The sequence below is a fragment of the Lagopus muta genome, chromosome 18 (genome assembly GCF_023343835.1).
Source record: "Lagopus muta isolate bLagMut1 chromosome 18, bLagMut1 primary, whole genome shotgun sequence".
Taxonomy (NCBI): Eukaryota; Metazoa; Chordata; class Aves; order Galliformes; family Phasianidae; genus Lagopus; species Lagopus muta.
The window spans coordinates 10,474,201-10,501,850 of NC_064450.1; the positions used below are offsets into that span (position 1 = coordinate 10,474,201).

Here is a 27,650-nt window from a genome sequence, read left to right on the forward strand (position 1 = left end):
CCTGGCTGAGTCTGGTCACCCCAGCTGTGGTGGCTGGTGTTTGCTTGCAGGCAGCATGGAGCCAGGACAACCCGCCTGCTGCCCGGGTTTCTGTTTGGGAGGGTATGGAAGGGTGTTCTCCAGGGTGTGCCAGCCCTGGCCTCCACCCTGCTTTCATAAGAACCCACTCCAAAAGGAGCTTGTTGATCTTGGTCACAGAGGAGATGCAATTCATAGCGGTGAGATTTACTTGCCAGGGCCTGGCTGTGCCAGGAGAAGGGGGACAGCCACATATCTGCATCCCAGGGATGAGCAAAGCTCAGCTCCATCCCCAGCCTTGCGGGATGCAGGCACCCAGGGTGAGCCGCCTGCTGCAGGATCGGGGGACATGGAGCACCCTGCCCTGCAGGGCTGTGGGATATGACATGGTGGGAAATAGAGAAGCCACGGCCAAACACCACAGCAGAGCTCAGAGAGCGACCGCGTCACCGCTCAGGTTTGGTCCGTCTCTGCAGTTGTGGAGGTGACCATGTTGGTCTCTGAGCACGGCAAACCTGGGGCTTCCTGGGACCCGCCTGTCCCGCGGCCCTCGGCGGCGCATCGCTCTTCAGCTCAGCCCTCCCAGCAGCTCTCTGGAGGAGAGCCAGGTCGGGAGAGCGGATCTCTGTGTTCCTACAGCCTGACAACAGCAGCCACTCCGCGTCTCCGCGGCGCGGCCCATCGCGCTTCCCGGGCCGGACCCAGCAGAGGGAGCTGCGGCACCGGGAGCTGAGCAGCCATGCATTAGGATGCTCGGACCGGGCCCCGCTGCACACAGCTGTGATGCCCACAGGTTCTGCCCCCAGGCCTGGGAAGTTCTGGATGAAATTCCAGGCTCAGCTCCTGTCCTGCAAGGACAGGACAGACACATCGCCCATGTTGCAACAGGCAACAGCCCAACAAAACAGAATCTTCATTTCAGATCATCACGCTTCCCACAGCACAGGTCAGTCTCACGGATACACTGAGCTCCACTGGCAGAAAGCAGGGCTGGCAATTCTCAAGCTGAACAGCCCCAAACCAGCATAACCAAAACTTCCTTCCAAACCACAACATCAAACAATGGACCAAAGCGACCGAGAACCAGAGATGCAGCTCCACAGCCCCCTGCTCCTCTACCCAGTGCCCCAAATCAACCACTTGCTCAAGAAAGAACAGATGTGATTTTTTATTTTGGGTCCCTTGGAAAATACCATCACACTGCTCCTTCCTTTCATGGCTTCGTGTGTTCTCAGCCCCACACGCATTCCGCTGGTGAGCGGGAGGGGGTGGCAGCTGCTTGGTCCCATCCCAGCAGCCATCCTCCATTGGGTACCGCTGGGAGCATCTCACAGATGGAGCAGAATGGGGGAACAGGAGGCAGGGCACAGGGGTGTACGGGGACGGCTGCAGCTTTCAGCTGCCCCAGGCAGAGAGTCTCTGGCTTGTGATTTCTGGCAACTTAGAACTGTGTTTGTTTCGTTAAAAAAAAAAAACGAAGAAAAAAAAAAAACCAATAAAATGCTGCTGCTGCTATCTGCAAAAGGAAAGAGAAAAGCCTGTCAGCACCCTGGAGGTCCAAGACTGAGCTGTGCTGGAAGCCAGAAAAACGAGGAAGAAACACACAGATTTGTGAAGGATGGGAAGCAAAAGGAGCACAGTGGTTGTGGTGTCAGCAGACGTGACAGCGGGGACACCATGCTAATAACTTCAGTTCACCTCAATGGCAAGCATGCATTCAAACCAAGCCAAACAAACTCTGGAAAGGCCATAAAGTAACATCTCCAACCCAGATAATGCAATCTCCAAAGATCTCTGAAGATCTGAAGCTCTTGGGGAAGGGCTGCCAATGGCACTGGGCTGTGCGCTCAGCCCGCTCCCACCGGGAACCATCATTACTTCTTTCCAAAGGTGAAGAGTCAAGGCAAGCATGAGTGTGGTTGGAAATCCCAGCTAGGGGACTCAGAAGAATCAGACCACAGAGCAGTCTGCATTCATAAAGGTTATGAAACAAAGCAAGGACTTCACATCCTGCCCAGCCACAAGGGCTGTTGAGTAATGAGCTAATGCTATTGCCACCTCTCTGAACTCTCATCATTTCCACACAAGCAGGAATTTGCTCACACACAGAAGCACGGAGGTTACCTGGACTCCTACTTTTCCAAGTGAGTTGAAAAGCAGACCTTACATTATCCAAATCTCCACCCGCTGAAAGGTTTAATCGCTCAGTGGCCCCATCTCCTACTTACAGTTCAGTGTCTACAATAACGGCTGGTCTCTCCAGAGTCTGCCGTCTCCTCTGGATGGCATCCACAATCTTTTTCCTGGGGCCCAACGGGATACTGATACTCTTCAGGTCATTGTCCGAACACAGCATGAGGGCCTCCAAGTCGATCTTTTCCTTCTTCAAGATGGAGACGAACTCAAACATGTGCAGGGAAGCCAGGAAGGTCTCCAGGGGGCTGGTGTCCGGTTCGTCATCGTCATCGAGGCCCAGCTCCACCTCGTCCCAGGGCAGCTCCTCCGCGTTCCTCTCCTGCAGGCTGTTGGCACTGCCGATGCTGTCGTTGAGACTTGGCGAGCGCTGCAGGCGGCTGCGCAGTTTGACTCCTGCCCCGTCCGCGTCGCCCTCCCCCGGCACGCCGGCGTCCTCGCGGCCGATCCCGAAGAGCCCGCTGCTGACGTAGTTGCGCCGGAACACCATGGTGCCCAAGCCGGGCCGGGTGAACAGCGACTCATGGCCGGAGTCGGTGCTGACTTCTGAGCGGGCCGAGTCCGTGTGCAGGCCCGGGTCGCTTATGGCACGGGAGACGGTGTCCTCGTCAGTGAGGAACATGTCCCGGACGTTCCGCCGACTCCACTCCTTGGGGCTGGCGTACGTGCCCTGCTTCACAAACATGACGTCGTTCCCCAGCTGCAGGCCTGACAAGGACCGCACGCTTTTCCTCCCGTCCTCGTAGATTTTGAACGTCCCGTCCACCTGCTTCTTCTTCTCCAGCTTCTTTTGTATTTTCGTCTTTCCCTTGGCTGTGCCGTGGATGGTGGCTTGTGAGTACGGCAGAGAGGTCACCGTGGACATGTGTTGGAACTTCTTGCTTAAGGTGCTACTCGAATAGCTGGAGAAGCTCATGGTGTCTGAATTATCCAACATTTCCTTTCTGTACCTTTTCTCCATCCTTTCGTGGTGCTTCTTCTGCAGCTTCACGCAGTCCTTGATCCTCCGCTCAGCATCCCGGAACGCCTTGTCCTTCAGCTTGCTCACCAGCTTGGGGTTGAGGCTGCTTTGCTTCGCGGCGATGGAGTCCAGGTAGCGCACGCACTCCATGTGCCCCTTCATGGCTGCCATGTCCAGCGGGGTGTGGTAGTCATTGTCCAGGCACCAGATGTTGGCCCCGAAGGAGATGAGGAAGGAAAGGCAGTTCAGGTGGCCATTGGCCGCCGCCAGGTGAAGAGGAGTATTCCCCCAGATGTCGCATTTGTCTGGATCCCCCCTAGACAGCAAGGAAAAGAAGTGTTAGCACGCTGCCTCGTCTGACAGACGGCTGGGAGATGTCCTAAAGAATGAGATATTGAAGGCATGCGGGGCAAAGCAGTACCTGCACAATGAATCTTTTTCTCATCTCCCACAGCCGGGTGTTAAGTTTTTGATGGGGTGTGCAATGCCATGGAATCATGTGCCTGACAGACAAACCTACAGTAATTCCTATGACTTGAATTGAGCTCTCAGGATGTTCGTGTTCCTGCATCAAACCAGTTTTTGGAGCGAGACAGGCCAGGTTCTGATTAGCCCAGAACTGAGATGAAAGGCTGACTCCAGCTCAGGTCTCAGAGTTTCCAACCTCAAGCATACCACTAGGCATTATTCAGATGCCATCTTCATTCCGATCGCACAGAGACATCCCAAAATGCCCCTCCATACACCGCAACTGAAATGGGACTCCACGTCACCCCACCCCAATAGGAACACCACCACAAAAGGGCCACCCCATCCTCAGCACAGGCTCTGAACGCCGCGCTACACCTTTGCACCTCTGTGTTATCTGTGCCAGGGGAACCCAGAGCAGCAGAGGGCACGACTTCAGGAGGGGACGAGGGCAAGGCTGTGGCACTGCCTTGAGGTTGGGCTTCTGGGGGGGTTGCCATACCACGTGCGGTTTCGATTGCACGTTGGTATGAGCACATCCTAAGAATCCAGTTTCAGAGAAAGTGCAGATAAGGTTTCTGCACTCCTCAAGAGTTGGACACGTGATTAAAGCCACAAATGTCTCTTCCCACATCGTGCCCTGTCCCAGCTGCGCTGCTGGGGCACAACTTGCCCACACCTCCTGCCTCCCTTGATGGGACAAACACGAATAGGATTTGGGAGACCTTCATCCTTCTGCCGTTCCCCTGTATCTATGATCAGCTGAAACGAGAGATGGCTCATGCCACTGCTGGCACCAGCTTTCACTCGAGCGTGTGTGCTAATGATATGCAGCCAGCAGTATCTGTCAGCAGAGCACTCTCCTTCACGAGCATGGATAAGGCAAAGCTTCCTGTGAAGGCTGCATGGCTCCATGCAGCTCCTGCCCCACTCCCCTCTGCCCTTGCCCAGGGGCTCTGTAGGAACCCAGCACTGTCCCTTCACCACAAGGTCCCCGTTAAGCAGCAGCTGGTCAAAAGGCCCAGAGCTGTGTAAGGGAACTGAGCCCCACAAACCCTACAGGATTTATGCATTCAGAGCTTTTGTCATCTCTCATAGAAGCAGGAAAAGGCTGCAAAGATGCGGGGGTTGAGAGGAGGAGGATGGGGAGGCTGCGGGGCTGAGGGAGCCATCAAGGCATCAGCAGAGGTCCTGCAGCAACACCGAGCTCCCAGGAGCAGTAACTCCCCAGCTTTCCCTCCCACCCCTGTAGTGACATGTTCAGGCTGGGAAATTCATGGGCAGGATAAATATTTGATGATTTGCAAGAGAGGAGTAAATTATTGATGCAGCTGGATTAAAGAGCCAGCGAAACTGGAACTGCTGGGGCTGGTGGTGGAGTCCAAGGGCACAAGAGGGGCCGGACACGTATGAGGATCTGTGATTCGGATGGGCAGGCGGCAGTGGCTCAGATGGATCGGCTTTGATGCCCAAGGCAAGCTGCATGGATGCTTCACCATATCTCTCACATCCACCTGGTTGCAAAGAGCAAAGACAGAAAGCTCCTGGGGGATTCACGTCTGAAGGTTTACTTTGCTCATCCTTTCATTGCCTCCGAGAATAAATGAGGGGAAAGAGCACCAAACCCAGCTTTCTCTGGACATTTCCACTGGCTAAAGCAAAACTTACAGTGCAGAATTACATCCCTAGGTCCCTTTGTCCCATACACATCTGCCAGAGGCACTAAAAACAAGGAAGGAGCAATGCTGACTCGCAAAGTAGACGTGTTTGATCTGGATAATAATGAGCCCTCCCCCCGCTGGGTGCCCAACTGCCCAAAACTTCCCCTCCAGGGCACTGCGCATCGGCAGATGCTGACTGCAGGGTCCACTAAGTGGGAACACATTTTAATAACAGGTGTGAAGCACAGTGCATCTCAGCTTCAAAGTGTTTTTGAGTGCTGAGTCAACTCCCATAATCATCGCTATTAAAAATGCTGTTAATTGAGCTCCTTGGGTGGACGTGTGCATCTCCTGAGTCACCGCGTTCTCCCTGTGACACGCACGCTCACTCCCTTCCTGCCGGTTTTCCCCTTCCACTTCTCCCCTGGGACCCCAATTAGCCCGGACCCGGCCCTTGCACGCGTCCTCCCCTGGCCACATGCGCAGAGTTCCTCCATAGCAAGGGGCTGGCTCACGGCACACTCAGGTGTGGGAAGGAGTGGGGCCTCTGACTGGGACGCAGAGCAAGCCTGGGTTCTGCAAAGCATGTGACGGTGTTTTGTAGGGAGAGCAGAAAGTCATTCACGGCTTGAGGAAAAACCAAGCAGCTTCAGGGCGATGACGTAAGCAAAGCTTAGAAGCGAGCCGGAAAATGAGCTTGGGACCCAGCGCAGAGCCTGAGGTGCCGCACTGTAAGCTTTGCTGAGTCAGGGATTCAGCTTTTGTCCAGTGAGTTCAGGTTCCACACAACCCAGCACCACACACTCCATGTGAGGTTCAGCTCAGGGCTGCCTGCGGTGCTGATTGCGTTCCGCCCCATTCCTGCGCTCACCCCCAGGCTGCCCCCCACTGCCACGGGCACAACGCACAGCACTGCCTGTGGATCTCCACAGCAGAAAGACGTACCCACAGCTCTGTGGGCTGCCCCAAGCCAAGGAGGTGCTCCTGGCAGTGCCCCTCAGCTCCTGGAGATCTGGAGCTGGACTGACGCCCATCACTGCCACAGCAGTGCACAACAGACCGTGCTGAAGAATGACCGCCTCTGAAAATCTGCAGCACTAAATGCCAGCCAGCCTCTTTTCCCATCCATTGTGTTAATTGCGGTTTTTTTCCTTCGCTGGAGCCCAGCCAGGAGGAACAAAAAGGCTTTTTGAGTCGCTAACAAGAAGGATGAGCACTGCTGTCCTCCCCTCTGCCCATCCCCTCCAGCAGCGACACTGAGGCAACGGTCCACTGCAGCATCTCTCCACTGCCCAGCACTGGTTTGGGGCATTGGGCACTCTCAGGAGCCCCCAAGATCCTAAATCTCCTCTTGCTCTGCACCATTTTCCCTCCCCAGCACCCCTGCCTGGGAGTTTTTCTGCTCTTTTTTCTGTTCCTCAGCACGGGTTGGAGGGGTGAGGAGGCTTTGCTGCTCAATGCGTGGTGCTTGGCATGTAGAGAAGGATGCCTGCTTTGCCTTGCCATCCATCACCTAAAGGGCACCATCCCTCCGCCGTGCTATTTTCCCTGTCAGCAGCAAATGTATATTAGACCATTAATTAAACAGCAGCCAAGCTGCACTCAGACACATCCATCAGGATTTAATTGAATGCGAATTTATAAAGGAGGCTCCCGTGCAGGTCTGTAACCCTTGAGCTTGGTCGAGGGCACGGATCTGTGGGTCAGCACCAGGCAGGCTTTGGACCCGTCCTCCAGCAAGGCTCCTGGCTGTCAGAGCATCTTCAGAATCCTTGCAGCAGCAGTATGTGCCCAGCCCAGTGGTAGCCCAGCGCATCTCCTCCTGGTTCTGTGCTCAGAGCACGGCATTGGCCTCTCCCCAGCGGACATTCCATCCTGAGCTTTCCTCTGTTGTGATGGGCACCACAGGACTTCTCAAAATGGATGTACACAGCCCTTCTGGCTCTGAATTTGAAGAGAAAATGCTTTATAACGGAAGGGCTGTCGAGTGTGATAGAGCTCTGCCTGTGGACGCAGCCCTTGGGCTGAAATGGACCAAAGCGTCAGGAGATGTTGAGGCCAAAGCAGGAACAGCGGAGATGTGGCTGATCACACACAAGGGAGCAAAAACAGCCCAGGGTGGGTGCAAGCAAGGAAGTGCCATCCTGGGATCTGACAGATTCCTTCAGATGAGATGTTCACAAAGCTATGCAGAATGAATACTGACGTGTGCTCCTGGAGGAGGTGAGGGAGGAAAAGTGAGGGAGAACAGGGGAGAACAGGAAGGAATCTATCTGTACTATGAATCAGGTGCAGCACATCTTGCTGTAGCACAGACCTTGCACAGCTTCACCCCTACACCAAAGCACAAAGCCCTCCTGGTACCAAGTCCCTCCCTCTGTGCATCCACACCAGCAACCCTCAGTCTTGGCAGCCCCAGCAACCCTGCCCCCAGGTCATCTGCTCCTCGGTTTCCTGAGCTCCAGGTGCAAAGCAGGCTCTGGTGGGGCACAACCCGACCCTGCTTTGGGTAGGACAGGCAAGCATCACCCGCTGCCAGCTGGCACAGCACACATCCCTCCTCCACGAGAGCATTTTGTGGGACAGAAGGAGAACTCGTTGCTTCTGTCCCCTCATTCAGAAGGGCTGGCTTTGTGGCAGTGACCCAACGTGCCAATGTTTTGGCTCTGCCTGTCCTTATAGGACCTGACTCAGGGCTCCCAGAGGGGGACACAGCCCTACCTGGGAGTTACAGAGCAAAGGGTTGGTTACAGGGCCAAAGAAGCTGGGAAAACCCAGAGCAGGCATAAAAGAGCAACGAGGAGAGAAGAACGACAAGTGGGGGACAGGAGCGAAGGCGATATGGACAGCAACCATCACTTTGTAGGACAACTGCACAGGAGGGGAAAGCTGCCGTTCGCACTACTCTGCCACGGGGAACCGCGCCGCCAGCACTCACCCTCTGCTGACAATGAGGCGCAGGGCGTCCAGGTTGCCATGGTAGGCGGCCCACAGGGTGGGGGTCATGCCATCCTCATCTGGCGAGTTCAGGTCCTTCTTGGTGGCTTCCTTCAGCAGGTCCAGGTAGCCGTCCCGGGCCGCTCGGTGGTATTGGTCATTCATGGTGGGCAGCGATTCCCGGGCGAGCACATGGGTGCACAGGGGGCTCAGGGAGTGGGCATGGGGAAGGGGAGCTGCCAGAAGGGCCCCGTCACCGCGTGCAGCTCTGCCCTTAGCAGGACACCTGATAAGCGCAGGCAGGGAGGCAGGGACTCCTTCCAACCCAGCCACGCTCTCTAGGGCTTCCCCTGGGTCCTAAACATCCACCTCCGCCGGCTCCGCAGCACAGCGGAAGTTTCAGTTAAGCAGCACTGCTGCACCAGGCTCAGCCAAGTGCTGCGGATGCAGGGTCATCCTGAGACAGCTTGCCAGGACTGAATGTCTCCTAACAGAGCAGGCAGAAGGTGTTGCGGGCTGAATCCTGCCTGACACCCCATGCACCTGACCTTAACACTGTCAGCAGGGGCTGATGAAGCAGCAGCGAGAGCTCAGCTCCACCACAGCAGGGACACGGAGGGACCCCACAACCATCCCTGCTTGTGTCTGAGTACCTCTGCCACAACATGTTGGAGGGGCAACACGAGTCCTCCAACACCTTTCATGCTGAACCAAATTTCTGCGGGGAGCTGCTCAGTGCCAGGGAATCTGCTCTCACAGGATTCCCAGGCCCGGGGCACCCTCTGCTGTTGGGAGGTGCCAAGATGAGCCCGGATGTTGCCCAAGGCACGTGGCTGTGGCGGCGCATTGTATCACCCAGTGAATCCTAACCCCTGGGCCACACCATCAGGGAGGAGGAATTTCCTGCTCCTCTCTGTGCAGAGCCCCATAGTGCCCTATGGCAGCAGGGTTCTTTGCCAGCCTCGTGCCAGGCTCCAGGGGTGGCACAGGGTGTGCTGGGAGTGGGGTGAGAAAGGGAGGGCAGCCCAGAGCAGCACCAGGTGCAGTGACTGAGGCTGGGCTGACGGCACTGAGTCCCACCCGCAGGTCCTCTGCCGCTCAGCCATCCGTCATGGATGCACCGCACACACAGCTATTTGCTGCCGGGATCCTTCAGGTGAAAAGCAGCCTAGTAATGCCTGCAATTCATTACTGAGGTTATTTAATGATTCCTGCACTATTACTCGCTACCCTTGTTATTACCAGGCTCTGTGGTGGCTCCCACGGGAGACCGAGAGTGTTGCCCAAGGCAGGAAACGCTCCTTCCTCTGTTTCCGCTGTCAGTGCAGCTCCTTGCATGCTGCACTGTCCCTGGAGGCATTCAAGGCCAGGGTGGATGTGGCTGGAGACCCTGGAGGGTGGTTGGAGACCCTGCTGGGGGTAGAGGGGTCGGAACGACATGGTCGTTGTGGTCCTTCTCAACCGTTCTCCGATTCTATGCGCAGTCTGCAGTGCCCACGTGCTGTGCGGAGGCTCTGGACAAGGTGAGCACAGTGTGCACGCAGAGCTGCCCGAGCCCCTCCTGCTCCCTGCCCTCTTCCGGGCAGCCCAGCTGCAAATGCTCCAATGGTCCCCACTGCTGACTGCCAGTCAGCGGTTTTCTTGCCATGAGGCAGTGCATCTCATGAGCAGCTGCTTAGCATTGAGTCCCCGGATGAAACCAGCAGGGATCAGTAGAAAGCAGCTGAAAAGTCATCTGCGTTTCAATGGACTTTCCAGCAGGCCGCGTACCCTTCAATCTTTGCTTACAAAAGTTTCCCACTTCCTGTGAACGCATCGGTCATGCGAGCAAAAAAACGCACCAGTGGGTCCACACGCACGGCCGAATTTTAGGCGGTCCTACACGGAGCCAGGAGTCGGACCTCACCGTCCCAGCTGTGGGCAGCCCACGGCGCGGCGACAAAGCGGTGCCTTCGGCTCCGACCCCTCCGCGCTTTCCGAAGGCAGAGCGCACCGCGCGCAGCTCCCGCTTGCCGTGCCGCCCCGGGGGCTGCGCGCTGGGAACGGCCCCGCTCGGCACAGCCGCGGGGTGCGGTGGCAGCCGGCGGGTGGCAGCAGGGCAGCGGCAGCGCCGCGTGCGCCGCGGCAGGAAAGGAAATCTGGCGGGGAGGTTTCCTTAGCGAGGAACGGAAGCCGCTGTGCGCTGCGTCTCCTCGTCTGCCTGCGAAATGTAACTGTAAAGGCACGCGGAGCCCCACTGGAGGCTTCCGCCCGCCCCAGCCTGCTCCCGTCCCAGCTGCTCTGGGTGCTGGGCTCGTTTCTCCTTGAGATGGGAGAGGAAAAGCTCTCAGCGCGCAGCGAAAGGCGAGCCCACCCTGAAAGGCGGCGCGTCGGCGGAGGGGCGCGGAAATTCCCGTCCCGCTGCTCCGCTTCGGTGCTAAACCTTCCTCCTCATGGGCGTCGTGGGACGACACCGAGCTGCCCTTGGCAACGAAAAGATACAAACACAAATGTCTTCTTTTTCCTCAAAAACATTCCTGTGCAGGGCAGGCTGGGAGCACGCTGACGGGAATGGCACAGGGTGAGGCACAGTGTTTGCTATGCTTAGTTAACCAGAACACCAAGCCCAACACCGTCAGCAAAAAGTTCATCACCTAAAGTGTCTTCTCTCAAGGGATGGGAGATGCTGCAGTGAAATTCGCTGGGTTTGGTGGCTTTGCTCTGCGTATGGCAGCCGTGACCTTGCGGCCGAGCGGTCGTGCCACGCTCAGCAGTGCTCTCACCTCATGCCCTCCTCGGGTAAATAACTCTTATCTCCTCATCTCTCATACTTCCCCAAAACCAGCAATTGCCCAAAATGGATCGTGTGAGTTTTCCTGAGAAGTCCATGAAGCACTGCTGTCAGCTCCAGCCATGGTATAAATCACGGAGACATCCCAGCGGGTATAAATTCTTTGACTGATCGAGCTGCAGCAACAGGGAAACCTCTCCATCAGCCCAGCGAGAGCAGCGATTGGATTCCAGGCAGCAAAGCAGGTCGGTGCAATGCTCGGTTTGAGCAGTCGCTTTGTTTCAGGCTTTTCACAGGGAATTGAGGTGCTGAGCCTGGCACAAAGGGCCGGCAGAGATGGCTCACGTCACTCTTGCAGGAACTGCTGCAAACCACAGTGATGTTCTGAAGGCTCCTGGGGTTTTCTCACCTTTCCCTGGCCTTCTCCTGAGCCAGCATGACAATTTTTCTCAGAACGTTTAGTGGTTGGCATGTAGAAGTCAAACCACATTGGACGTTTGCCCCAGGATATTTGATCTTGGGAGTGCTCTGCTGGTGTCTTTCCAGTATCTTACATCAACAAACATCAGTATATACGTTGCATGGCAAATTAGGCATTACTTTGTTAAACAGACCTGTTATCTGCCCATGCAAAAGCATCTTAAGCAAGGGGAACCGGGAAGAAACAGTTTGAATATAAGCTCATTCCTCTTCTTGCTCCTTCTGTCTCAGACTTTTGCGTTCCGCTGACGCGTTCTCTCCTCCTCATACCACGTCTCATGTTGGTCCAGCCCTGGGCTGTTCAAAATGAAGTGACCTCATGCTCACGGTCTCTCCTCCCAGCAGCTTTCCCCCTCAGCTGAACCATGACCGAAGAGCCCGCGCGGAAGAACAGTGAGATCAGACGGTCCGACTCCATGGGCTGCGGATCCAAGGACGACAAAGCCAGCCTGGCTTCCAACCTGACGATATCCCTCAGCCCGCAGCCCCACCAGCCCTCCACTCCAGGCTCCAAGGAGGTGTGGAAGAAGGGCGGCCGCATGTTCTCCATCCTGCTGGCCGTGCACTTAGCCCTGCTGGCCTGCACGCTGGTGAGCAGTGGGGCTTTTGAGAGAATTGCCGTGCACGATTACGATGTCTTCTTCCTGCTGACTGTCATGATGCTGATAGTCATCATATGGATTATCTTCTACCTCATCAGCACCTCCCGGTGCCCAGATGCCATCCTCTGCAAAGACTCCCACGCTGGACCCATCTGGCTGAGAGGTAGGACCTTGGGGATGAGGGCTGGAGGTGAGACCACGAGGCGTCAGAGATGACCTAGTGCTCATTCAAACCTCTTGAAATGTTTTGAATGTATTTCCCAGCAGGGGAACTCCAATTTAGCACAGCACTGAGTTAATTGCACAGTTTACATAGTTTTGTCAGGCCCAAGAATCACGTCTTCTCCATAAAACTTCCTTGAGCACAGCTATTATAGCTCATCTCCAAGCAACGTGTACTTACAAAATACATCCTTCTCCTCCTTAATCCGTGCAGGAGGCATTGAGAAGATGGCATATCCAGGCTATAGCATGTCAAGAACCGTGGTGATGTGGCACTGAGGGATGTGGTTAGCAGGCATGGTGGGGATGGGTCAGTGGTTGGACTTGATGATCTTAGAGGTCAATTCCAACCTTAATGATTCTATGGTTCTACGAGCAGTTCGTGTGAGCTTTAAATATTACACAAAGGAACAACCAGCAGGGACACAACCTCCTTCCCCTGTGTGGGGCAGTAGTATCATCTGCTCCTAGACCCTCAGCTGCCCAGTCTTGCTTTATCCACGATGGCCCTTGGTACTTTATAATACCAGGCTTCCTCCCCAGACTTGCAAGTCCTGTTAGCTCCAGTCAGAGCAGAGAAATGACTTGGATGACTTTCCAAAATCCCTTCCAGCCAGAAATACTTCACATGAGGTGCTAAGATGCCTTGGGTGGTGGGAAAGGAAAACTGAGGTAGAAATAAAGCCTCTCCATGGCAATAGTTCATCCTCTTCCCTTCATCCAACTGCATTAGCCTATGCATGCAAACATCTTCTGTTTGGTTCTGGTTCTTCTACAGGAGGTCTGATCCTATTTGCCATTTTCAGTCTCGTCATGGATGTGTTCAAAATAGGATATTACTCCAGCTTCTACAGCTGCCTGTCTGCAATCAAAATAATGTACCCCATCGTGCAAGCAATATTCGTGGTTGTACAGGTGAGATGGCTGATCTGCCCCAGGGAAGACGCTCCAACCCCAAAGGAAGAGTTCAAAACTGAGGTGGGAGTAGGGTTTGGGCATGGGCAGAGCAGAGGCAATGGGCAGGAGGAGCAAGGAAAGAACAGCCAGCATACGAAACGGGCAGGACTATGGGCTAACAGCCACAAAGTGAAAGAGATCCCTGCTTCAGAATGATGATTTTCTTGCAGCTAAGCTTTCTTGTTTCTCCTCTTGTCCTTGCCAGACGTACTTCCTGTGGATCTCTGCCAAAGACTGTGTCCACGTACACCTGAACGTTACCAGGTGAGCACTGCTGCTCTTTGATGCAGAGGAAGGAGGTCTCTGCAGGCCTCGTGCCTGCACTCATGCAGCTGAGAGGCAACAAGGGGACATTTCCCATCTGCCCAAATTCAACCTGCTGAGCACCCAGCAGGTCCCAAGTCCCGGCTCAAGCAGTTGAGGCTTATGATCGATGGATTGAGCAGAGCTGGGATCCAGTTCAAGGATTTGAACGTTACTCAAACAGATTAGCATGAAATAAATAATTAGCACTAAGTAAAACCCTTCATAGCTGACTTCTTTCCTGGGAAAGACAAAGATGCAGTAGATAAGCCTCAGGTTAAACAAGAAATAAGATCTTGTCCACTTTTGCAACACCAGAGACCAACTCAAACCTATTCATCCATTCTGTTGTTCAAAAGCAACAAGAGGATTTGGGCTTTGCTAATTCTTGTGAAGATGGACACAAGGTAGGAAGAGAGTGAGAGGAGCATAAGAGAAGTTTGGGCTTTACAGCCCTGACCACTAAAGCGTCCACAAACCTCCTGTGGCAGTTCCTGCAGCCCCTCTGACTGCGTGCACATCTGCTATGTGGATGGGAGAGATGTGGCATAGAGCCACGGCCTTGATCTCATCATCTCTTCTTTCTGCAGGTGTGGCTTGATGCTAACTCTGACCACAAACTTAGCGGTGTGGATGTCAGCGGTGACAGATGAATCTGTTCACAAAGCGCATTCAAAGCTGAATAAAAATACAACGGAGGAGCTGTACAGGTGGCTCCTGAAAGGTAATTCCCTCATTTGTGAAGCCAGATGGTCCAGGCATTGATCTGAAAATCAGGTTTTAGCCATTTTCAGAAGGCCCATCTAGAGCTGCTATGTTAGCAGCCAGGTGATAACATTCGTTTCCTAACAAATAGATGGAAGAGTCGGGAAGGTGGAGGGGTTTGGATAAGTGGAATGGGAATGAAGAAAGGAGGGAAAGAAAGATCCAACCTGCTGCCTGTCTGGCTTCTTTGGAAAAACACAAATACCAGAAAGCTGAAGTAGATGTGTCCTCATTTCCAAAGCGGTCACATTCTTTTGCTGGCTTTGTTTTCTCTGACCCAAAGTATTCGGTTTTCTGGGGCTGCCAACAAGTGCTGGCTCCCGCTGTAACACCGCTGCATCTGTGCTTTCATTTTCTTTCAGTGGGAATGAGAAGTGGCTCAACAGAAGCATGCAATTGCGACAGCCAAATCTGCGAGGTCTTCAAGAACGGCTACTTCTGGCTGTACCCCTTCAACATCGAGTACAGCCTGTTCGCCTCCGCCATGGTTTACGTCATGTGGAAGAACGTCGGGCGCTTTATAGACCACCACTCCCACCACGTCCAGCACCTCAAGTTCAAGCTCTTCCGAAGAACCTTCTTTGTGGGCATTGTGCTGGGCCTCATCATTCTGGTGGGCGGCTTGGGAGTCTTTATCGTTTATGAGGTGCAAGTAAATTCCAGCACCGAGCCCAGCAAGAATAGCCAAGCGCTCACCATGTACTACATCTTCAACATTGTTTGTCTGGGCCTGATGTCCCTTGTCTGCATTGGAGGCTCTGTCATCTACCGCTTCGACAAGAGAGACATGGACCGGCACAAGAACCCGACGCGGACGCTGGACGTGGCGCTGCTGATGGGGGCTGCCCTGGGGCAGTACGCCATTTCTTACTACTCCATCGTAGCCATCGTGGCCAGCACGCCAAGGGACGCCATCAGCGCACTCAACCTCACTTACGCCCTCCTCATGATCGCCCAGCACACTTTCCAGAACATCTTCATCATTGAAGGCCTTCATCGGCAGCCCCCCAAGGAGGACCACAAGCACGGCTCTCACCAGAAGGAGCTCTACGGTCTCACCTTCGTCAACGTCAACGCGGTGTCCCTCCGGGTGCCCGACAGTGGCAGCGCGTCGGCACCGAACCCTGCCCCCAGCACTGAGGGCACCCATCCGTCCGACATCGTGCGGTCCCTCGTGGCCCCCAAGAAGATAAACTGGCAGAGGAAGCTCTTAAGGGAGATCTCCATGTTCCTCCTGCTGTGCAACATCATAGTGAGTACATGCAGAGAGAAGAGCTCCTCGGGGTGGGGGAGGAGGGAAGCGAGCACGAAGGAGGAGTATCCGTGCGCCCATACAAAAACTGCCCTTTCTGCACTTCTACTACACAAGCAGCAGGTTTGTTTGTACCTGTGAGAGCAGGCAGCTGTGATTCCCTCATCGCTTAAAATAGCAGCTGCCCTGGTGTTCAGGTGTTTTAGGCTATGCTGGCAGAGGCCACCCCTTGTCAACAAGAATATAAGATGTTGGGTGGATCCAAAGAAAACATCTAGTTTGGGGGCTGAAACCAAACAGTCATCAAGGTCCCTTCCAACCCAAACCGTTCCATGTTTCTATGTAGAACGGCCTGAGGTAAAGTGTGGGCTTTCTGCAGAAAAGGCAGCACAGCTTTTCTCAATACCCACAGCCTGGAAGCCTGCGCACACAGAGCTGCTGCCAGCTCAGCCCCGCTCCTGCCTGTTCCACCCAAGGAGCCGCTGCCTGTGAGCGCAGCGCGCCCAGCTGCGTCCATAGCGAGGGCTTTGGCGCTCGGTCCGAGGCACACATTGCAGTTCTTTGGGGACAGCAGACCGTACCCGATCTTGACGCCAACCCCCGCTCCTGGCCCAGGCGGTTCTCACCTCTCAGTAGCCGTCAGTGCAGGTTCGTGCTGTGCTATACGCCTTTCTCACCGCAGGGTCTTCTCCCATTTCTCAAACAGCTCTGGATCATGCCAGCATTTGGTGCCCGGCCCCAATTTGACAATGACACAGAACTGAACTTCTATGGTGATTCCATGTGGCCGGCCATCGTGGACATTTGCCTGCCCTTTGGAATCTTCTACCGAATGCACGCAGTGGCCAGTTTGCTGGAGGTCTGCATCATGTCCTGATGAACGCTCTCGTAAGGAAGATGAGAACCTCCTCAACCCACCCACCTTCGTCCCCACATCCCGAGGGCTCCTCACCGCTGCCTCAATCGTGTCCTCCTGCAGTGTCGGGGCATTTCTGAACTGTCAGTGAAAATCATCTCAATGTAGCTCCAGATTTTATTTTTGCTATGTGTGTGTGGATGTGCACGTGAGTGTGTTTGAAGTTCTTAGACCTTAAAGAAAAAAAGGAAAAAAAAGAAGGAACAGAGTAAGATGATGGTAATTACCCTCAGTTCACGCAGAGAATCACCTTCCTCCCTCGATCCCATTCACCCCACACGTCACTGCTTTACTTTCCCAGGAGTGTTTGGCCACATGGGCAGTCACTGCCTGTGCAGAGGGGTCAGCTCAGGAGCGAACGGCAAGGGGAAACCAGTGCACTTCTGGTACGGCCAGTCAGAAGCCACCCACTGCCCTGCAGATGTGAAAAACCACCGCTGCCACCAAAGGCTCTGAGAACGCTCTGTCTGCCCTCTGCCTCACCTGTCCCTACCTGAGCCCCCCAGCACAGCAGGGTGGGGTGCTGACGGCTGCACCAATATGGGAGGGCTGAGCACAGGGCTGTCCTGGCACTTTTCCCCCTCATTTTCCTGAATCAGTGCTCAAGAGCCATGAAGATCATAGGGGCGAGGGAGCACGATGAAGAGGTTTGTTTTTCTTCTCTTCTTTTTTAAATAGATGATTTTTTTTTTTAATAGCTGAACCTTTTTGTACGCAAAATTATTTATTGATGTTCACTGTAATGCTCAACTCCTGGAGGGTCCCTCCGTGCCCTGCAGTGCAGAAATCATCCCACCACTACCACTTTCCCCTCCACCTCCTGTGCCCTCAAGGTAGGACTGCAATGCACCTCCAGCCCTGCAAGATTCGGGGCCCATGCACACAGCCCCAGCACGCACCTCTGGGCACCTGCAGCTCCCTGTGGACCGTGGCATCACAGAATGGGTTGGGTTGGGAAGGACCTCAGGGATGACCCCGTTCCTCAGCTCCTGTTCCGTGACCCAGGGCTACAGGTGGTAGGAATGGGCTCACTGCACTGCGCAGCGCCCAAGCAGAGCTGGGGCTGCACACAAACTGCCTGGAGAGGTGTGTGCCCCAAGGGCAGCGCTGTGCTTTGCCTGCACTCCAGCACATCCGGGGTTATCGTTCAAACGAAGAGCGCTCCAGCCATGGCAGAGATTGAGCCTTTTCCTACAGGTGTGTGTGTGAGCATCTGTCAAAGAAAATAAAAAATAAAAGCAGTTTGGGATACCTGGCATTGAGCGGAGTGGTTTTCCTAACTTCTCTGCCCAGGGACTGCCTGGATGCAGCTCCTCAGGTGGGTCCTCCCCTCCATGGGCCTGGGAGCTGCCCCACTGCCCCTCCCGGCCCCACGGACTGGCTCTTATTTCAGCATTGACCTGGTAAGGATAAAATCTCTGCCCAGAAACATTACCTTCCCTAAAACAAAAACTCTCTCGATTTTGGCTGCAGGAGCCACAGGTTACGTCAGGAATGAGACGCACGTGGTGCACGGACGTCACTCTTACGCACAGCCTTACGCTGCTTTACCCCACGCTGCTCAGGGGAAATACCTCCTACAAGCACAGCTCTGCTCCTTGGGGGCACAACTGGTTTCCTCCATCACACCTCAGGTTCCCCAGCCTGGGCACCAGTAACTGCTGGGGCTGAACGGGTGCAGGGGGAGATCCACTGCAGCCCCCAGTCACAGAGCCACAGAACAGCTTGAGTTAAAAGGGACCTCAAAAGACCACCCTGGTTGGTGCAAGGTGACAGGGCAGCAGGAGCCACAGCACCCAACCACAGGACACCCCACTGGGATAAACAAAACCCTGAGAATGCTGCAAACTGTTCCATCCCACACTACAGCTCCTGGGCACAGCAGTGTCTGTCTCTGGAAGACAGCCCAATGCAGTACCTGGAAATGCAGGGATGCCATCAGTCGAGAGCTGCTCTGTCCTTTGCTCGTGTGTCCCTGGGACAGATGCCTGCAGGAGCACCGCTGTAGGCTCCTTCTTCCACTCTTGGAGGTGGGGACACTGAGGCACCTGAATGGGGAGAAGGACATTCCTCCAGGAGGCTGCTTAAGTGGCAAAAAATGAAGAGCTGCAGGAAAGCAAAGGGCTTCAAAGGGCTTCTCATGTCATGTGAGTTCAGTGGGAGCTGAACCCACCAACACAAATCCAGCAGCCCGAGGTCAGTGAAGAGCTGCAGGAAAGCAAAGGGCTTCAAAGGGCTTCTCATGTCATGTGAGTTCAGTGGGAGCTGAACCCACCAACACAAATCCAGCAGCCCGAGGTCAGTGCAGGGCCTGCGTGGAGACAGGCAGCGAAGAGCAGGAAATCAGAAAGCGCTGCTCCAAAAAGAGCAGGGAAGGTCATAGGAAAGGACATGGGCAACGACCTGAGTCAGCATCCCAGTGCTGCCACAGCTTTCCATTCTGTCCTCTGCTTCTTAATCATCTGTTATTTGAGGGCGAGTTTTGTTTTATTAGGGGAAAAAGAAGTCTTTTATCGGGGTGATTTGCTCTGAGGCGTGTCAGAGACAGGGGAGGAATCCAAGTTAATCATTGCTGTCTTGCTTCCAGCTGTATTGAGCTGGAAGTGGATGCGGGCAGAAGTCCCAGGGCAGGGGGTGAGGATGGGGCTGCAGAACACAGTGGGGCTTAGGCCTGCAGCAGGAGCACAGCAGGGCCAGGGCAGGGCTGGGACAGCGCTCTGCAGGGGTGCAGCCACGCTGAATCTCCCACCAGGAGCACCCGGATTCAGGGGAAGATCCACACAACCAGTGAGGAAAACGCGGTGCTGAGCATTACCAGCACAGAGCCTCAAGGGCTCAACCTGCCCAGCTCTGACGGTGACCCCAGCGGGTGCTCACCCACCGGCCCTGCAGGAGACGTCACTGTCACGGTTATCAGTAGAGGGAAAGGAGGAAGGGTGTGGGCTGGCCTGGGAGCCATAAGGCACACAGCATTCCTCAGAAAACCCTTGGGCAAACACAGCCACTGGGCACCAACCTCCTTCCTCCTTGGCTCCTGTTTACAGATCCGCTTGGCCCAGCCTGGATGCTGTTAGTGCTAAGCGCACAGATAACGCCAATAAGCAGCTTGTTGATAGCAGAGGGGCAAACATCACTGATAGCATTCAGCTGCTTGCCCTCAGCTTCCCAGTAAAGGCAGCTGCTCCCACACAGTGATTGGAACTGCCTGGGACTGACCCAGTCAGCTCAACTCATCCTTTCCCATTCCGCCCCGCTCCTGCTTACTTAACGATTGCATCTCTTGTTAAACTTGGCTCAATACATCTCATTGAAACACCTGCCATTCTGAGAATCGCAGAATCATTCGGGTTGGAGGAGCCCTCCGAGGCCACCCAGCCCACCACCCCCACATCCCTGGTGCCACATCCCCGCAGGCTCAGCACCCCCAGGGCACTCCCCCCCCCCCTCCCTGTGCCACTGCATCGCCACTCTTTCCAAGCAGCATTTCCTAACAGCCTCCCCCAGCACAGCTTGAGCCGCTGCCTCTCTCTGCCACTGTGACGGCTCAGCGTGGAGCTGCGATCAGACCTACAGCCCTGACTCTAACCTGGGCTCCAAAGCCAGAAGACACGCTAGGCTTTGAAGTACAGCTCCTCTTTGTAGCCCTGACGCACAGCCCCGTTGGAGAAAACCGCAGGGACACTCCCAGCCCTGGTGTTTTCCTTCAGGCCCTTCTTTAATGGAAGAACCTCTGATTTCACCCAGTCTTCCTCACCCCAGGATACAGACTCCTGGCTTCCATTTCCCAGCTCAGTTTAATTTAGGCTGATGAGTACTGAAAAACAGCCAGATTTGCAAATGCCCCACATGCGAGTCATCGGCTTTGCTCAACAGAAAGCCCAGCAAATAGCTCTTGGGAGATCCCTGTTCGCTACAGAGCCCCCAGGTGGGGTCACAAAAGCAGCCAGCAGCCCAGGACAGCCCGATGGTGCTCAGGGAGCGGCGGAGCAGCGCTTCCTTGCTCCTCCCAGCGGGATGGAGCTGCTGATGCTTTGGGGCATCTCCCTGTGGGGAGTCCCAAAATCCTCATCAGATGACAGCATCCCAGCTCTGCCCCACGAGCCGAGGGTTGGGTTGGACATTAAACACCACCGCTTTACCGGCACAGCTGAGGCACAGCTGACGGCTGCTCCGTCACCTGTGGGCGTTCTCACCTAGAAGAAGTGGGCCCCTTTTGCTCTTGTTTTCCATCCCTTTCGTCACATCCCGACGCACGATAACCTGTGCTCCCCCACCCACTCCACCCGCTGTTGGGCTCTTGGAAGCTTTTCCCAGCTCTCACCTCCCAGCTCACGTGTTTGGCAGCTGCAGGAAGCAAGGTGCTGCTGGGGGCTCATCCCGGGACACAGACAGCCCCTCCTCACATCAGGCCAGGCTCACTCAGAAATGTCAATCCGCTGTTTTGAGCCGCACAACCAGAGCAATCAGCTCTCCACAAATCCCAACCAGAAATCAATGCGACATGAGAGGGAACAGTGACAGCACAGCTCGGACCCAGAGCTTTCCCAACGCATGGCTGAGCCCAGGGGGTTTGCACATGAGCATCTGGAGTCAACATTTACAGCTCAGAGCCATCCCCCAAAGCAGCCACCTCTGTGCCAAAAATCCTCAAGTTGATGCAGTCCCCACACTTCGGCTGGACCACAAGCTTTGTCTTTTGGAACAGTTGGGGTACCTGTGCCATGGGTAAAGACACAAAGAAGTGGTACACCAGAGATAAACCTTCAGAACTACCTGGAAAAAAAGGAGCGGGGACCACGAGTGGATGTTAGCCAAAGTTAAGTGCTCCCATCTCTGTAGCCCAGAACAAGCTCACACCACAAGATTAGCCTTGAATTTGCTGAAGCCATGGCACGAATTAGTCACAGTGGCTTGTGGTTTTACCAGTTGGCACATCCTGTGCCAAGGCTGCTGGCATGGGGCAACTCAGCAGGTGCATAAAGGAGCCGTTTCCCATTGGCTGCCCTTGTCAGAGACGAGAGCGTCTTGCTGACTAATTAATGTAATGACAATAATAGACCCAAAGTAAACAAGGTGGAAAAAGAAAATCAATGGTCTCGGAGCAGAGGCCGCACTGAGCGGGGAGCAGCGCTGCCGGCACCTCAGCCCGGCAGGAGAGGCACAGAGCATCGCAGCAGCACGGCTGGAGGTAAGGACAGCCGGCTGCTCACAGCGGCACACGGGTCAGGGCACGGGGCCTCACAGCACCGCCCGGGCACTGGGACCTCCACGGTGCGCTTCCTTCTGGTTCTCCTGCCCCTAAAGCAGGGTAGGAGAGGGGAGAGCCATTGCTTCTGTGCTTGTGTGAGAGCTAAACAGGAGGAGAGCTTGGGTGGCAAAGAGGGAAGGGTTTAGGGTCCATCTCCGTTAGAAGTGCACTGAACCCTGTGGACCAAAGGCAAACAGCATCTCGGTGTGTGTGTGAAAGAAGAGAGAAACATTTAAAGGGAAATTTAAAGAAGAGGGAAATTTAAATCCCTTCTCAGACAGCTTCTGCCTCAAAGCCCCATGACAACTGTACACAGTTCCCACCCCAACGCATCCCCAGTGCTTTCAGCACAGCTGCAGCCCCAAGCAAAAGCAGCTCCCATACCCTGACCCCGTGGGGAAGCAGCTCTGCCCCACCGCTGCTCACAGCCAGAGATCACTCTGCCATGGGCAAATCTGGCGAGGTCTTTCCCAGCACTGCACAGAACAGCTTCCAGGCTGTGACCATTTATCTGAGCCAGCCCCTCAAAATGCTCTGGATCAGCTCATGGCTCTGTGCTTTTCGCTCTGTGCTTCAAGGAGAAAAAGAAAGAAAACCAAACGTTAACTCTGCTCTATTCTCAGCCCCTGGGAAGCCAGGCTGGGTCTTTTCCTCGCAGCTTGGATAAACTTACAAATACTCTTTATTCCCCTCATCAGCTCTGTCACGATTTCTGCAGCCATATAAGGAGCCCGTAAGCACAAGGAGGAGGTTGTCCCCACCCATCAGAACCAAACAGCTCTGAATTCTAAAGCAGGTCTGAGTTTGCTCTTCATTCCCATCTATAACTCTTGGAGCAACAGAGAGGAGGAACCCTGAACGTGGGGCTGTGTGTGGAAGTGTGAAAGGTGAGGATGGGAAACTTGGCACCTCTGATCCCAGCAACTCCCAGTGCTGGTGGGGCAGTCATCAAATACCTCTTTTAACACCCGTGTTTATTGACATCTTTTGGCAGTGTGACCTTTTTCCCACTACTCTACAATGACTCTGTCCCCCAAACCTGGGCTAAACCCTGATCTATTTTCCCCGCTCACTCAACTCTCTCTATAACCTTCCTTCCCCTTTAACCCCTCTCTCTGCAGGTGACCCACAGGGACCCCAGCCATGCCAGGCAACAAAGCCTCCAAGCAAAAGCCTTGCCACCACTGCAACAGCAGGTTGGCCTCAGCCCCTCCAGGCACCTCCACGATCCACTATGAGAAGTCATGGCTGTACCGGCACTGCTCCCTGCAGCAGAGGGACAGACAGGCTCAGAAATCAGGGCAGCTGTTCTCAGGGCTGCTGGCCCTGAACGTAGTGTTTCTGGGCAGTGCTTTCATCAGCAGTATGATTTTCAACCATGTGGCCATCACGCTGGCGGACGTCTGGATCCTGCTGTCCATCCTCAAGGTCTTGTGCCTGTGCTGGATTATCTACTACCTGCTGGGCACCAGCCGGCAGCCGCACGCTGTGCTCTACCGGGACACCCATGCTGGGCCAGTGTGGATTAGGGGTAAACCCTGCTTTAGTTCATCATCCCATGCCTTTCCCTTTCTTCCCAGTGCTTGGAAAATACAGTTCTTTCCTTGCCACTAAGAGCGTGGAGCCACAGGAGATGGAGTCAGGGCTTTTCCAGGGCACAGCTTGAACCACAGGGAGGAAGCAGAGCAGCCAGGAGAGCCCTGAACTCAGCTGTCCTCCATCCTCCTGAGCAACCCCACGCTGCAGTCCCTTCTCAAAGCACAGCCTCAGCTCAGCATCCGAGCACAGCAGCCCTGCGCTGCTCTCCTTCCACAGAGCAGCATGGCGGGAGGTTTCTGCTCTCTGAGTCACATCCCAGAGTGACATTGGCTTCCCTGGGAGCTTTCTCACACTTTGCAGGATGCCACTTTTCTAAACAACGCTGCCTCTACCTATTAGGAAGATTCTAACTAGTGCAAGCCTTCATAATTAAGTGTGGAGAAGTGAAGGGAAGAAAGCTGAAAGCTGCCTAAAGACCTTGTGCAGATAGTCAGAGAGAAAAGGGGGGAGCAGCAGAAGGGTCCCAACCTCTGCAGGGCGGTGCTGCAGAGCCCCAGCCTCACATTCTCCCCAGGATATTCAGGAGGTAGAAACCAATCACCTGCCATCCTCTTCCCTCCATCACTCCAGAGCGCACAGAAAAGGCTGAAAACTCCATTCCCACCTGCTGTCCAAGCACAGGAAATACCTTGTGCTGTCCCAGCACCTTAAGCCAGGCTCAGCAGCCAGGCTGCCCTTCCTCCCCTTGTCTCAAAATCAGGAGGCCTCCAATCAGACAGCAGCCCTGCTCAGAACCAGGAGTCCTCACTCCCCATCCACACTTGGATGCTCCACAAACTCATCTCTGTTTATTCACTTCTACTTTTGCTGTTTGCCCAGGGTCGCTGCTGCTGTTTGGCACTTTCAGCATCCTCCTGAACGTCTTTCAGATCGGCTTCAGCGTCATTCAAATCAACTGCAAATCCAAAGTGGAAATCGTGTTCCCCAGCATTGAAATCCTGTTTGTTGCCACGCAGGTAATGCACATTCCCCCTTCCTAGCAGCTCACACGTTCTCTGTTCTGTTGCTGGGGTGAGGGAAGTGAGGATGCTCAGGAAAGTGAGAGCAAGCGGGGTGTTCTCATAGGCATTGAAGTAGCAAATACCATTTCAAATGACACCACGTGCACACCTGATGTGCCAGATTGAGAGACAAAAACGATTTGGAAAGATGTCACCTGGTACTAAGTGACATACTGCAGGACCCAGGTGTTTGGTTTACAGCAACAAAATAGGGAAACCAAAGAGGAAACATCCCAGGAATATCTTTGCACCTGCCTCCCTGCACGCAAATACATCCCCAACAAAACCCTTTGTGTTCAGGAGCATCTCACAGGCAGAATTCCCACCCTCCTTTGCCATGGGTGCAGGCACAGGCATGCTGGAGCCACATGAGGATGGCAGCACTTGTTCCAGCGCTGCCCAGGCACACACACAGCTCCTGCCAGGTGGCCACGTGGCTCTGCACTGCCCATCGCTGCCCCCGCATGCAGCACTGCCAGCTGCACCCCTCACACTGTACTTGTCATTGATCTGCAGGCGTTTTTCTTATGGCATCACTCTAAGGACTGCATTCAAGTTCAGCACAACCTCACCAGGTATGAGAAGGGGGGGGGAAAAAGAATCTTCCTGCTTCTCTAAAGAAGCTCTTTCTCTCTGCTTGTTATCCTCCTCATCTCTGCCAGACCCTCACCTGCCCTCACCCAGAGGGCACAAACAAGACCTGGGCTATGATCAGAGCAGACCCATCCTCCTTCCATCCACTCCAGCTCTCCCCTTCGGTTTGCACTCACACCCCCATCTGCTACAAAGCTCATTCCTCTCTCGTTCCCAAACACCGTCCCACTGCTCATGAAATGACTCCTCCATGGGGTTGGCTGCCCTGCTCCCATCACCAGGAGTCCCCCCACCTTCCTTCCCACAGCTGCATCCAGGCCCAAGCTGGTGTCACTAGCGAGCTTGCTCTGCTCCTCCACAAATGGGAAAGCCATACACTACTGCCCACGCACAGCGCAGAGCCAAAAGCACGACGTTTGTGCACATCCTTACACGTGAAAGCAAGGAGCAAAGGGCGGCACTGCAGTGCATGTGCTCACACAGTCCGGTCATAAACCATCACCACAGACAGGGCTATAAAAGCACCTTTCTGCTCTTCCAGATGCGGGCTGATGCTGACCATCGCCACCAACCTTCTGCTCTGGCTGCTGGCGGTGACCAATGACTCCATCCACATGGAGATCGAGTCTCAGCTGCGAGAGGTGGAGCAGCGCCTGGCAGGCAAGGCTCCTTTCCCCACATCCCTGCTCGTGTTCAGCTGACGCGGCGAGCACAGCAGCCCTCAGTCGCAGTGATTCAGACAGCACAAGCAGCTCCTCAGAATTCTGAGGCTCCCCCGTTATCAGATGTTGACCATCTCCCTCCTAATAGCTGCCTTCCTCTCCTTACATCCAGGCAATGAGACGGACTCGTGTGCATGCCCAAACACCACCACCTGCAAAGTCTTCCAGAAGGGCTACATCCTGCTCTATCCCTTCAACACCGAGTACTGCCTCATCTGCTGCTCTGTGCTGTACGTCATGTGGAAGAACGTGGGGCGACGCATCAGCCACCACCACATTGCTCACGTCAAGCCCAAATTCAAGCTCCAGGGAGTGGTCTTCGGGCCACTGCTGGGTGCTGCCGCCGTAATCATTGGGATCTGCGTCTTCATGATGTACCAGATCCAGGCCACAGGCTCAGCTCCCAATTACCAGGTCTTCGTGTTGTATTATTCCTACTACATTGTGCTCCTGCCCCTGATGTGCGTGGTTGCAATTATTGGGACAATCATCCACACCTTGGAAAAAAGGGAGCTGGACACACTGAAGAACCCAACCCGCAGCCTGGATGTGGTGCTGCTGATGGGAGCAGCCCTCGGCCAGATTGCCATGTCCTACTTCTCCATTGTCGCCATCGTGGCCACCAACCCCAGGGACATGCTGAACAGCCTCATCCTGTCCCATTCCGTCCTCCTCATCTTTCAGTATATCACCCAAAACATCTTCATTATCGACGGGCTCCAACGGCAGCCATTCGTAGCAGCAGAGGCCCAGCACACAACGCATGCTGGGCAGCTTTCCGCAGTCCCAGAGCTGCCTGGTGAAGGGGTGACAACACCGAGCAGCGATCAGGAGCACTCACAGACCTCTCCCAGCAAGGAGGAAGAAGTGAGCGAAGAGCACAGTCGCGAAGCCCATGAGCAGAGGCGAGTGAGCGTGCTGGAGCTCGGGCAGGAGTTCCGGAGAGTTTCCCTGTCCTACATCCACACCTACTCCCACCTGAGTTGGAAGAGGAAAGCATTAAAGGAGATCTCGTTCTTCTTGGTTCTTTGCAACATCATAGTAAGTACTGCTTTCTTTGCCACACCACAGCTTTGCTAACTTGCGATACCAAGACAGACGTGCATCTTTCTTTTGGGCCGCCATTGTGAACAGGAAAGTTTTGTCCACTAGGATTCGTCTTTCTAGGGAGTTGAGACAAGGCTGCTTCTTCATTAATGCTCCATTCCCAGAACTTCAGGCTCCCTCTTTTACCTCAAACATGGCAAGGCTTCCTGGGAATGGGAAGGAGGCAGCCAATACATCCTTAAAAGCCAGGGAGTTGTCAAACTCACTAATGGTGCTTCATGAAACAGCTGGGGAAACATGAGGTACCAGCAGTGAGCCCTCTTAATCAAGTCTCCAGCATTGGAACTCACCCAATAAAGCAAACTTCGGAATCTTCAATAAACATCAATTTTCACTGCAGCTTTAAGAAAGGGAAAGCAATTGGCCAAGTGAAATTGTGTGGAAAGACGAAGCTGCCTGGGGCAGAGTGAGCTTAGTGTTCAGGTCCCAAGAATTTAACAGCGTTAGACTTGTAGCAAGGAGTCAGCAGTGTAACGCTCCTCTTCTTCCCACACAATGAAACCCCTCCGCTGCTCTTGTGATATTCCTACAATTCCTTGCGCCAGCACTGAGATGACAGTGCAAGTTTGCCACCCCCTGATGTGCGCATTGTTGTTTTGTTTTCCTTGCCTCTTTAGCTGTGGATCATGCCCACGTTTGGGGCTCACCCTGTGTTTGAGAACGGGCTGCAGAAGTCATTTTACGGCTACTCCACCTGGTTTGCCATTGTGAACTTCGGCCTCCCACTGAGCGTCTTCTACCGCATGCACTCCGTCGGGGGGCTCCTGGAGGTGTACGTCTCAGCCTGAGCCAACGGAGGCTGCGGAGAGATGGGACTGGGCAAAGATGCAGTAAGCAGCTGCTATGCACGTGGAAGTTTTCAGCCTTTTCTCTG

The 27,650-nt window shown here is 54.5% G+C and overlaps 3 protein-coding genes across 4 annotated transcripts; 2 read left to right on the forward strand and 1 right to left on the reverse strand.

Annotated features, from left to right (window-relative positions):
• Positions 1-1,187: 1,187 nt before the first annotated feature.
• Positions 1,188-10,285, reverse strand: USH1G (USH1 protein network component sans). Its single transcript, XM_048965013.1, has 2 exons — positions 8,240-10,285; positions 1,188-3,488 (listed from the first exon to the last, which is right to left on the reverse strand). Exons 1-2 carry the CDS (start codon positions 8,401-8,403, stop codon positions 2,243-2,245), a joined length of 1,410 nt encoding a protein of 469 aa, XP_048820970.1. The 5' UTR covers positions 8,404-10,285; the 3' UTR covers positions 1,188-2,242.
• A 785-nt stretch (positions 10,286-11,070) lies between these two features.
• OTOP2 (otopetrin 2) lies at positions 11,071-17,710 on the forward strand. 2 transcript variants are annotated; one of them, XM_048965023.1, is made up of 7 exons: positions 11,071-11,253; positions 11,831-12,253; positions 13,091-13,227; positions 13,475-13,533; positions 14,163-14,296; positions 14,700-15,589; positions 16,296-17,710. In XM_048965023.1, exons 2-7 carry the CDS (start codon positions 11,854-11,856, stop codon positions 16,464-16,466), a joined length of 1,791 nt encoding a protein of 596 aa, XP_048820980.1. In that variant the 5' UTR covers positions 11,071-11,253; positions 11,831-11,853; the 3' UTR covers positions 16,467-17,710. The 2 variants fall into 2 exon arrangements, with proteins under 2 accessions (XP_048820980.1, XP_048820979.1); XM_048965022.1 differs by having other exon boundaries at positions 11,834-12,253.
• A 4,855-nt stretch (positions 17,711-22,565) lies between these two features.
• On the forward strand, positions 22,566-27,564 carry OTOP3 (otopetrin 3). Its single transcript, XM_048965060.1, has 6 exons — positions 22,566-23,284; positions 24,172-24,308; positions 24,870-24,928; positions 25,489-25,607; positions 25,782-26,710; positions 27,394-27,564. The coding sequence occupies exons 1-6, from the start codon at positions 22,897-22,899 to the stop codon at positions 27,562-27,564; spliced, it is 1,803 nt and encodes a 600-aa protein (XP_048821017.1). The 5' UTR covers positions 22,566-22,896.
• The last annotated feature ends 86 nt before the right edge of the window (positions 27,565-27,650 follow it).

Coding starts and splice junctions, on each gene's coding strand:
- USH1G (XM_048965013.1), bottom strand. CDS start 8,403: ATGAATGACCAATACCACCGAGCGGCCCGGGACGGCTACCTGGACCTG. Junction 3,489..8,239: donor CGCCTCATTGTCAGCAGAGG/GTGAGTGCTGGC, acceptor CTTGCTGTCTAG/GGGGGATCCAGACAAATGCG.
- OTOP2 (XM_048965023.1), top strand. CDS start 11,854: ATGACCGAAGAGCCCGCGCGGAAGAACAGTGAGATCAGACGGTCCGAC. Junction 13,228..13,474: donor CAATATTCGTGGTTGTACAG/GTGAGATGGCTG, acceptor TGTCCTTGCCAG/ACGTACTTCCTGTGGATCTC. Junction 14,297..14,699: donor GTACAGGTGGCTCCTGAAAG/GTAATTCCCTCA, acceptor ATTTTCTTTCAG/TGGGAATGAGAAGTGGCTCA.
- OTOP3 (XM_048965060.1), top strand. CDS start 22,897: ATGCCAGGCAACAAAGCCTCCAAGCAAAAGCCTTGCCACCACTGCAAC. Junction 23,285..24,171: donor TGGGCCAGTGTGGATTAGGG/GTAAACCCTGCT, acceptor CTGTTTGCCCAG/GGTCGCTGCTGCTGTTTGGC. Junction 26,711..27,393: donor TGGTTCTTTGCAACATCATA/GTAAGTACTGCT, acceptor TTGCCTCTTTAG/CTGTGGATCATGCCCACGTT.